General features: G+C 43.7%; 1 protein-coding gene across 1 annotated transcript in view; it reads left to right on the forward strand.

The window, feature by feature from the left end:
- The first annotated feature begins 10,613 nt into the window (after nucleotides 1–10,613).
- DLX5 (distal-less homeobox 5) overlaps nucleotides 10,614–12,097 on the forward strand; it is a 4,789-nt gene continuing 3,305 nt past the window's right edge. Inside the window, exon 1 of the mRNA XM_075211765.1 lies at nucleotides 10,614–11,199. Coding sequence (XP_075067866.1) covers nucleotides 10,827–11,199 — 373 coding nt within the window. The 5' untranslated portion in view covers nucleotides 10,614–10,826. The remainder of the gene's footprint in view (nucleotides 11,200–12,097) is intronic.

Consider the following 12,097-nt stretch of genomic DNA (forward strand, 5'->3'; position numbering starts at 1 on the left):
CACAGCTTACCTAGACCTCCGTACTACCTGTGCCTGCAGACTATCACTACCACCTGGTATCCCGCTCATAAGCTTCCCAGCTTACCTGGACCCCTGTGCTACCTGTTTCTGCAGACTATCACTGCCACCTGGTATCCTGCTCATAAGCTTCCCATCTTACCTGGACCTCCGTACTACCTGTGCCTGCAGACTATTGCCACCTCCTGGTATCCAGCTCCAAGCTTCCCATCTTACCTGGACCCCCCTGCTACCTGTTACTGCAGATTATCGCTACCTTCTGGTATCCAGCTCCAAGTTTCCCAGCTTACCTGGACATTTGGCTTCTCTGTGCCAACAGATCACCTCACCTGCCTGGAGAGCCAGAGTCTTCAGCTACTCAGCCAATTTTAAGTACTTGTGTTATCTGTCTTTCATTTGCTACATCCCAGTTTTACCTGTATGTTCTGTGTTTAAATAAACCACCATGTTTGAGGTATATTTCTCTCCGTGGTGATCGTACACCTGCTAGATTATTATTATTAATTATTATTAATATTTATTTATAAGGCGCCACAAGGCATCCGCAGCGCCGTACAGAGACAAACAAAATTACAATACAATGGGAGACAGCACAGTACAGTAAACACAGCAACTCAGTAAGCTCAATGCACAGCTAGAGAGGGCGGGGAAGGGGGAGGGAGGATCCGCAAACGACGGGGCCCAAGAAGGAGGGCGCGGAAGACAGGAAGACCCCCAGGGGGGAGGAGGGAGCGAGAGTGGACGTGGGGTGGAGGACTCTCGAGGAGGAGGGCTAAGTAGCTGGAGAGCAGAGTTAGAAGTGGTGGAAACAGGAGGAGAGATGGCCCTGCTCAGAGGAGCGTACAATCTAAGGGGAGGGGTGGACAGACAGAGAGACGCAGGGGAGAGAGGGAGAGTAGGGGGACGGAGGCAGAAGATAAGGTAGGAAGTTAAGTGGGAGACAGAAAGGCTTTAAGAAAAAGGTGGGTTTTTAGGGCCCGTTTGAAACTGGACAGATTAGGGGAAGTTCTGATGGAGGGAGGGAGCTTGTTCCAGTGGAGGGGGGCAGCGCGGGCGAAGTCTTGGATACGCACGTGAGAGGAGGTTATAAGGGGGAAGAGAGGCGACAGTCAGAGGCAGAACGGAGAGGGCGGGATGGAGCATGAATAGAGAGGAGGGTGGAGATGTAGGGCGCAGTGGAGTTGGCGAGGGCCTTGTAGGTGAGTGTGAGGAGCTTAAAGAGGATTCTGAAGGGGAATGGGAGCCAGTGAAGGGCTAGGTGGAGGGGGAAAACAAAAGAGGAGCGGCGAGAGAGGAAAATAAGCCTAGCTGCAGCGTTAAGGACGGATCGAAGGGGATCGAGATGAGAGTGGGGGAGGCCAGTGAGGAGGAGGTTGCAGTAGTCCAGGCGGGAGATGATCAGAGAGTGGATAAGGCATTTGGTGGCATCTTGGGAGAGGAAGGGTCGGGTGCGAGCGATGTTGCGCAGCTGGAAGCGGCAGGATTTAGCAATAGAGAGGATGTGGGGGCCAAAGGAGAGAGAGGAGTCGAGGATGACACCAAGGCAGCGAAGTTGGGGGACAGGGGAGATAGAGGTGTTGTCGACAGTGATGGAGAGGTCAGAAGGGGATGGGGTATGAGAGGGAGGAAAAACTATGAGCTCAGTTTTGGCGAGGTTAAGTTTGAGGAATCGAGAGGACATCCAGGAGGAGATGGCAGAGAGGCAGGCGGACACCCTAGAGAGGAGGGAGGGAGGGAGAGAGATCAGGAGAGGAGAGGTATAGTTGAGTGTCGTCAGCGTAAAGGTGGTAGCTGAAGCCGAAGGAGCTGATGAGTTCACCCAGGGAGGAGGTGTATAAAGAGAAGAGTAAGGGTCCCAGAACAGAGCCCTGAGGGACCCCGACTGGAAGGGTGGATGGAGGGGAGAGAGACCCAGAGGTGGTGACAGAGAAGGAACGGTGAGTAAGGTAAGAGGTGAACCAGGACAGGACTGGGCCGGAGAGGCCGAAAGACTGGAGGGTGTGAAGGAGGAGGGGGTGGTCAACGGTGTCAAAGGCTGCAGAGAGGTCAAGGAGGATGAGAAGGGAGAAGTGGCCCCTGGCTTTAGCAGAGAGTAGGTCATTGGTGACTTTAGCCAGGGCAGTTTCAGTGGAGTGGAGGGGGCGGAAACCAGACTGGAGAGGATCAAGGAGGGAGTATTCAGAAAGGTAGGAGGTGAGACGGCTGCAGACGAGCCTCTCGAGAATTTTGGAGGCAAAAGGGAGATGAAGAGAACCTTCTCCTTGAGGGGCCTGTCTGCAAATAGCCAACCAATAACGTTTTCATCCTGATTGGTTAGAGTGTGAGAGAGACGCTCTGATTGGCTATTTGCTTATAGACTTCACATGGGTTTCAGTGATACATATTATAAATAAATGAATCTGATACAATTAAATTCATTCATAACCCACGTGGGGTCTACACACAAATAGTCAATCATTAGCGATAACCAGCCCAGGCTATCATCATCATCATCATTTATTTATATAGCGCCAACATATTCTGTAGCGCTTTACAATTGGGGACAAACACAGTAAACTAATAAACAAACTGGGTAAATCAGACAAAGAGGTGAGAAGGCCGCTGCTCACAAGCTTACAGTCTATGGGCTATAAATGCTGATGCTGGTTTAACTTTTGTGAGAGGGGTGCACTTGCTAAACACTGCAAAGTGTTGCCAGTGGCGGATCCGGGGGGGGGGGGGCCGGGCCCCTAAAATCGCCCGGGGTATATCAATAGTCTGGATCTGCCCCTGGCTGATGCTGACGATGATCATCTGTGCTCCAGAGGTCTAGCACCCACATTGTTTCGCAGTTATGTGAACACTCTTTTACTGTCCTCAGTCCGCCCCTTCCCTCTTCTGCTCCACCACCCAGGTGTAAGGAGAGGCAAGTCAAAGATACACAAAAATCTAGGTACAGACGTACGCGTACACGTTTTTGGTGGGCACATACAGTATGAAAGTATTTTATGCAAAAAAAAAAGTCTTACCCCAAACTCTAAATGATCCCGATTATGGGGCTCAAGTTAAGCTGAATACAAACTGTGGATCTGCCATATAATATGCTTCTTTACATCTCACCATGCGCACACACCAACATTTACGGAACTAGCACGTGGTGCGCTAAGAAGCGTATCATTCGCCAGAGACACAATTTGCGTTCAGCTGAAAAGGACAATTTTTACGGAAGTGACTGGAATAATATAGTGATGGGCTTAATATGACAGACAGGAGATAATAGTTTTGCAGAAATAAAAGGGTAGCAAGATAATCCCTAATCATTATCTGCTTAAGATCTTATCATTTTTTAGAAACTTATTAAAACCTTACTTAAACAAAATAAACAAACGGTAACATCTTATCTCAGGATACGACTGTCTAGACTTTGCTGCAGTATGTTCAGGCTTAACTCCTCCAAGTATGTAACAAATCTATAATTGACATGAAATACCTAAAGTGTCCTCGTTATCAGGGCCGGTGTTAGATAAGATTGGGTGTAAGGCTGAGATTGGCGTTCTCTATTGTTATATAATAAAAACACTTGAAGATACTGGATAAAAACAAATATGAAGTGATTAACTTTATGGGGCAGATGAAGAGTTGTTTGTAAAATGGGCGTAAACTACTATAAACCAAAAAGAGTAATATGCCACCCGTATGGGAGCAGTAGGCATCTTGTGATGCTTCCGCCTCCGTATCAGCGGCATATGCGCCTGGTTTATGGCAAGTCCTAGTAGCGAGGGCCAGCTAACAGGTATATAAGGTGTTCCAGGGGGTCTGCATGACCAGTGTTTGCGTAAACACAACGTTACTGTACTCGGCCGCCGTTAGAACGCCCCTTCCCTCCCCCATTCTACCTCTACAGTCGCAGGTGGGGCGCATAGGCAAACCGAGGGGGGGGGGGTCCTAGTGCCTGGAAACCCCCCTCCAAACCTGGGGCACTGTATAATTGAGGTGGCTGGATCCTGCTCCCGCTTCACACGGCTCTGCTTGAAAAGGGAGAGCTGCGTGCACCTAACAGTAGGGCACGCAGCATTGCCCATGTATATTATGGGGATAGGAAGAGTTGGAGAGCAGCCAAGCACTGTCTAAAATTATAGCCACGCCCCCATGCATGCTGGTCACGCCCACTGGCGGCATGGTGTGGAAACCCCCCTCTACAAATCCTGCGTTTGCCCCTGGGGCGCAAGTGCCAGGATCACAGAAGTCTGCACAGGTGCATATGGGTGCGTCCACTTTCTGGGCAAGCAGAGAGCCTTTTCATGCAAAATACGCTTTGCAATGTGATGTACGTCAAATAAACAAGAAATAAAGTTTGGGAATTCACTTAAAACAACTTGTACGCTGGGATGCAGGCTTAAATGATTTGATCAAAATATGAACCAATACCACATGTTTTCATTTTGATACATGCAAACAGTTGGTGACAGGTGGGGGATGAAGCAGCAGTAACACTACTGACCACCAGGTGGCAGTGATAGATCTCTTCGATTGAAACCCAATGATATATATATTGCACACTGTAGTTTGTATTTTATAAAGCAGGGATACTCAAAAATGTTGAACTAGTTCAAAATTTTATTGAATTTCATCAGTTCGTTGGCCACCAACAGATTTGCAGTACATTCGCCAATTAACCCTGATTGGAATATTTGGTTCAAAATTTGTGGCTCACTTTGGCTGTTCAATTCATGTCAAAAATGAATGCTTTAAATTATTTTTCATTTTCAATACAATCTAAATAATATTTTTAAATAATAAAAAAGTATTTTAACATTTTCTTTAATTCAAACGGTGAATACCATTGTGTTTCGATGTTCAACGATCACGTTTGAGGCTCGCTGTTAGCCATTCAAATCTGTTGTTTTGTATCCATTTAAGCTCAAACGTATTTGAGCCAGTACGCCCACGAGGGAACCGCATCGAACGTGGTCTAACAGGCTGGATTTATTTTCATCGATCGAAACTTCACAAAAAATGGTGGTAAATTTTAGAGGTTTTTTGTGCCAATTCTATGAAGCAGTTGGAGGAACAATGGGGCACATTTATCGGCAAAAATGAGAAATAGTTATCAATCCTTATCGCATGGATAAGGATTGACCTATTTCTCAAATTTATTAAAAACGGATCACAGAAACAGCAGTTCCGAAAAACTTCTGTTTCTGTGATAAAAAAAATCATACTTACCCCCCTCTTCGGAAGCGCTGCCTCAGGATCGCCTACTGGTCATCTTCGTTCCTCTTCATTCTTCAATTGCGCATGTGCATTTCGAAGAACTGCACAAGCGCACAAAGATCCCCGCTCTGTCTCTGCAACTAGCAGAGAGCAAGCGGTGAGTGACAGGGAGGGATCATGTGATCCCTCCACACCTGCGCTGTCCAGCTCTGCTCTTCGGAGCAGAGCTGACAGCATTGGATTTTTTCAATTTTGATAATGTACGCCAGCTTCAGCATGGCAAGTTCCCGAAAAAAAATGTTTTTCGGGACTTGTTAGATTGCGGCCAGAGCAGTCACCATACTGTTGAATGGTGACTGCTCGCAAAAACGATCAGGAGTGTAAAGCAGCAGATATCCATGATATCTGCTGCGATGCACCTTCAATAAATTTGCGGAGGGCACATCGGGACCTGATTTCCACGGTAAGTGCACGATAGTGCACTACCGTGATTTCTTAAATATGCCCCAATAGGCGGCCAGTTTGAGCATCTCTAGAGAGAAGCTAAGAAATGTGGCTGGAAAAATTTAGCACCCGAAGGAAAAACATGGGGGGAACATAAATAGCTGATCCGCGGAACCTTGACTGTTAGGAAGAACGCTACCCGCTGTGACGCCGTGCCAACAGGAACAGAGGTGCATATTTTTAGAACATACTTCCAAGATTTTTATTCACCAATTTAGCCACCATCCCAGAGGTCATTGCAATTTACATTTAATAGAGTTCAGTATTTCTCAACCAAGTGGAACAAAATATGTGTAGTCTGCTGCAAGGCATACATATATGCAGAGAGATCAGTAAGGGGTGGGGGGGTTGGCATAGAGTTCAGGTGTTAGCAAATATGAGCTCAATGCTAAGAAAATCCAAGTTTGTTCTTGTCTAGTTTACCAACGGTGTAAGTCATGCCAGCAGTGTGACGTTATTATATTTATTCCTATTCATTTTCATCCACCCCCCTCCATGATACCTAGCAGGGTTTAGATGGCCGTCTTTTGTGTTCTCTCTGAACCTCTTGCTAGGCCCCTAAATATGTGAATATATTTCATATTGACTACATAATTGTGACATTTGCAGTAAGACGTTCCAGGTGTCCCTGTACTGTCATGAATAATTTATTGAGTGACTGAGAGACAAAAGAGCAGACGGTGGCAGCATTGGAGAGAGGCTGAATGTAATAAGGTAATTATGTGACCCGACATCTTCACACAGAGGAGCCTCAGACCACTGGTTGCAATAGGTTCCAGGTTGCTCAACCAAAGGATACAAGGTTTTTTGGTGAAGGCAAAACCACCTCTAAGGTATTGCAGTAGACCTGAGGAGCACCTGTCTAACAGCCAATGCATATACCCCAGTGGGGTGTTCCTGCCATAGCCGCCCAATGTAGGGAGCAGCAGGGAGTGGGGTGAGACTGACCAGTACTTCCTTCTCCCTCCAGGAGGTGGCGCAAGAGGTAAGCATACGACAAGTTCACACTGTGCTGGTTCCTGTACTGGGGAGCAAACCAGCTGCAGATCAGGCAAGGTGATGACGCAATAAGTGCTATCATAGAGCTGCTCCGCTCACTTGATGATGCAAACGGCGTCAGCAAGTCATGCTCACCTCTCCATTTTATACCTGCCATCCATGTCTGCTGGACAGCAGGTATGAAAATTAATCATGCATGCCATCCCCATACTGTGTATGTAGTTTTCTATTTTTATTAGATTTATATTAAAGCCTCCTCGGCCTCTACTGCTTCAGTCCAGTCTATTTTGACTATAAATAATGTGTGCATTAATTCTGTACCGCACTGCACAATATTTACACTATATTAATAATATGTTAAAATCATTATCATCATCATCATACAACTGTCTCAAAATACAATGTTATTGCTCATCGGTGACTTAAGAGGTAAAATTGCACAGTGGAACCATCAACACTATTTTAGACGCATAAATTTACGCTGTGCCTAATGATTATTATTGACTGTCTTGAAATTAAGGAGAGGATTTACATGAGCTGTACTCCAGATTGGTGAATATGTATTAAAGTTGTTTCCTAACCTGATTCAATTAGGGAAGTGAACACTAATCCGCTAAAACGGGGCAAACTTTAGTAAATCATTAATATTATTTGTTTTATATATGTCAAATCTGCTGTTGGAGTAGCGAATCCCTCTTTGTCCACTAGGTGGAGCTCCAGCTGCATAGTAATTACATCCCAGGGAACAAGTTTACTGTAATACAGAAATATTTCAGTCTTCATACGTGTCACTGCTCAGAAGCTAACACATCGGAAATGAAGTGACAGTATTGCCCATCTGAGTTTTACTGCAAGAGAAAAATCACTGTCACACTGAGCCAACTATCCTGTGAGACTCCTAACCAATGCTTACTGACTGCCTGAACACTTGCTCTCCAAAAAAGGGGGTCTCTCTTATTAGTCACCATCTGATGAACAATGGTTATATTGTAATTTGTAACACTGCAAAACAGACTAGGAATCCTTAAATATGCTACAAACCGGATGTACTAAAACAGACTGAGAAACAGACGACAAAATAGGGGGGAGAAAAAGTCAAGTGAAGTTTGAAAGAGTTTCATGGGAATAAAGTGTTGATTTCTATATCCCCAAACCACCAGCCTGGCCTCTAGACAACTCAGTCTGTACTGGCCCCTTGTAGTAAAGCGCCACACACGGGCGTGGACCAGATTAACCAACCTGTGATCCTACAGATGTTGTAGAACTGCAAGTCTCAGAATGCCTCACTGCTGGGACTTCTAGTTCCACAGCAGCTGGCGATCCATAACCATCCAACTTCTGGACTTGCTTTTAAAAAAAAACCAGCGGTGAGATCAATAGTTAAGCATGCAGGATTGATTATAGTCTAAAACTATTGCAACAACTGTGCTACATGTATCTAATAATGCATTGTAGATGATGGTGTACGAGCTTCGTGATAAGTTCTGCTGTATAAACATCAAGGTCTAATCACTCCTGCAGACAGTGGGCTATTCTGTCTATAAGAAGCATGTGCCCCCCTCCCCCCCCCCCCCCCCACCTCTACCCATCATTATATTTTATATACCAAAGAGAAATATTATGAAATGACCATTATTTTTAAGCTCTTGTGATATAAGTTTGATACACAATAAACTACGGGAGTTTTCACTTCCAGAATCCCTTATGTAATATAGCAGAATATTCCACATAACGAGGGGATTGCGTTTTTGTCTCTAGTTTTCAGGTCATTGTTATAAGCGAAGAGGCAGATTCTAGTCTATGGGGTAAAGAGATAATTATACAATAAATAACAGCTAGTGGTACTGCTAAAAATATAATCTAGAAAAATGTGTGGATCGTGTGTTACTAGACCATAGAAGTGTACTTGTAAATTGCTTTACAGTACAGTCTAGCAGGCGTAGGCTACCGGTGGCTCTCCAACTTTTGTAGAACTACAGGTCCAAGCACGGCCTGTCAGGCGGGAAAGCAAGTTATCCGCCACTAAGGTGTACATATGTATATATATATATATATATATATATATATATATATATATATATATATATATATATATATATATATATATATATATATATATATACACCTTATTAAATATATGTATCTACCAATCTATCCATCTATCTATCTATTTATCTATCTATCTCATAATTATCTGTCTCATATCTATCTATCTATCTATCTATCTATCTGTCTGTCTGTCTATCTCATATCTATCTATTTAGCTATCTATTCATCAATCTCAAATGTATCTCTCTCTATATATACTAATATATTACATCTACATGTAATGTAAAGTTTGGACTGAAACTTATGTGAATCCCAAAGATATATTTTTCCCCCGAACATCAATAAAGAGTGTGGTACAGCACTATAATGCAATAATCACTATATAATGTATGATTACAGTCCCATTCATAACCTCTTGAATGGTAATACTACAAACTAACGTTGGAGAATAGGCGCAGCACAAACCCCGCAAAGTAGACTAAAACTCTGCAAAGGTTTTGGATGCAACATGCTTAGTTCATGAACTCCAAAAAAAACTCACATATATTAAAACATTATAGTTATACGAGAACGCCAAAATAAACACAATAAATTGGTGTATTAAAAGCTTGGAAGGGTCTTGACCATTCAGGTATTTGCGTGAGATGTTTGCGCCAAAGTTGTCGAGCTATTACATTTTGCTGAACCTTCAGCGCTATAGTCTTGCTTTGTTCTACTATATATTAATGTATTTAGTGGTTCGGTGGGTTATGTGTCAAGTTGTTTGATGTTTTTCTTTCCTTTTAAAAAACTTACTTTCCTTAGAAAACCACTTTGCACAACAATAAGTCACTCGTAGAGAATTATTAGTGAATGTCAGGTGAGTGTCCACTCTCTCGCCGCACCATCACTTCACAGGTAGTCAGTATTTAAACACACCATTGAGAAAAAAAAAAAAAAAGAGAGAATGTGTATTGTACTCCTTATTGACTTCAATCTAGAGGCAGGTCATTAATTCACCACTCCATTGTTGTACAATACACTCACATTCTATGGGGCTGTGTCCTAAGACAGATAATTATCATTAATGCTTTTGCTATTTGTGTATCAGTGTTTGGAGAAAGTACCTTATTTGTTCCATTAAACAACTTTGTCCTATTGGGCCGTCCGGCTGTTTGTGTTGATCGGTAATTAAAGCAAATCGCTGAATAATTAGTGATTTTAAACGACCAGTTATTGTAAGTGGAAATAATGTGGGGGCAGAGATTTCATGGACTTTTTTTTGTTTTTTGGAGCAATGTATTTTAAACTATGTATAATAATAATAATAATAATAATAATAATAATAATAATAATAATAATAATACTTGGCTGAAGCATTTTATTTATCAAAACACAATTCATGTATTCTTATTTTTTCTGGCTAAGTAATAGGGTCAACTTAACACCTATGGTAACAATAATTCATTGTATTTATCTTGCAGCAGAATAAAACATATACACACAATCTTATATGATTTGAGTTCTCGTTTATTATTACACCACTATGGGTGTTGCACGTATTTATCTCTATGAGGCTGAACATTAAGGAGCCGTTTGCAATGTCCAGGGGGGACGTTTGTGAACCTCGTGCAGCCATTGAGAGGGTGCTGAGATAGATAGCGGAGGATCCAGTGCTGACACTGGGTTTTTTGGACTGAATAGGACCGTTTTTTTTAAGGTTGTTGTTGTAGAGCAGCTTTGTTGTTTTGAACTAGTTGAACGGGTTAGGGTGTTGCTGTCGCTTCTGATGCTTTGGCCAATGGCACCAGATCCACCCTGCTGTGCGTAAGAGCGCAATTATGGATTTAACCAAGCCTATAGTGAGCCCCAGCCAGCAGTGTCTGCACACACAGCCACTCACAGTGTCTCCTCCTCCCTCTCTCTCCTCCTCCTGCTGAAACTCGCTGGATCACTAAGGAAGCCTCAGACTCTCTCACTATTTTAGAGACAGTCCCAGCTCCGGTATGGCCGCCTGATCTCACTTGCCTGATTGTGCATCCAGCAGCCCTGATCACAGCTTCCCCCCCACCTCCCCCCAGAGTATGACAGGAGTTTACGAGAGGAGAGTTCCCACTATCCGCACCAGCGATTTCCATTCTTCTTTCCAAGCTCCCAGCATCATGCATCATCCATCCCAGGATTCACCGACGTTACCTGAGTCTTCAGCCACAGATTCGGGTTATTACAGCCCAGGAGGGGCGGCTACCCATCCGCACCATGGCTACTGCTCGCCCACCTCGGCTAGTTATGGAAAGGCACTGAATGCTTATCAGTACCAGTACCACGGGGTGAATGGATCTGCTGGTAACTACCCTGCTAAAGCCTATGCAGAATACAGTTATGGGAGCCCTTATCACCCCCACCACCAGTACAGTGGGGCTTATAACAGAGTGCAGGCACCCAGCAGCCAGCCAGGTAAGATGGGGCATTAGTCTGGAACAGAGCTCGGTGGGGAGGGGGGAGGAGGGTCAGCTCTGGAGACGCTAAAATGTACTTGGAATAAAAGCGCAGCATGGAATTTGCGCAACCACATTGTGCTTTTATCTCTGCGCAATCGGCACAGAAGTGTGTTGGAACAAACCCCTCAGCCCTGTGTGCCTGGGCGGCTGAGCTATTCGTGGTTGTGGTTCGTTGCAGTCTCATCCAGCCCCAAACCAATGTCTCTGTCTCTTCCTTGAAGGGTTGTTTTGTTTTTTTTTTGTCTATCTCCCTTTCCATTTATAACTGAGGCGCCGCCAGTCAGCACCATAACAAACCGCAAAAGTATTTCGAAAGAGCACAAACAAAACAAAGCAAAATAAAAGAATCTTCTTACACATCGCCAGCAGCAACAGTAGTGCAGGCAAAGCCAGTCAGCCACCCGGCGGGCGCTGCACCAACTGTGCGCAACGGGATTACTCATAAAACAGACAACTCCAAAGTGTCAGACGTGGAGAGAGGGGCTTGTGTCACTTCAATCAGACTTGCTGCTGGACTGGCCAATAATTTTATATATATATATATATATATATATATATATATATATATATATATATATATATATATATATATATATATATATATACTAATATATGACATCTACATATGATGTAAAGTAAGGACTGAAACCTAATATATATGCATATACATGTGTATATATATTTATATTTACTAGAACTTTTACGTTTGGCTTCATTCTTGGTGCAAGTAGTAATCCATCATATAATTTTGTATACAGACTCAAGTGTTGAAACGTGTGCGCATTAAATCAGGTTTAGCATTATATTATTCTGTGTCATTTAATTTCAGACAATGCTGAGTTGAAGGGAGACCT

This window comes from Mixophyes fleayi, chromosome 5, assembly GCF_038048845.1.
Source record: "Mixophyes fleayi isolate aMixFle1 chromosome 5, aMixFle1.hap1, whole genome shotgun sequence".
NCBI classification, from domain to species: Eukaryota; Metazoa; Chordata; class Amphibia; order Anura; family Limnodynastidae; genus Mixophyes; species Mixophyes fleayi.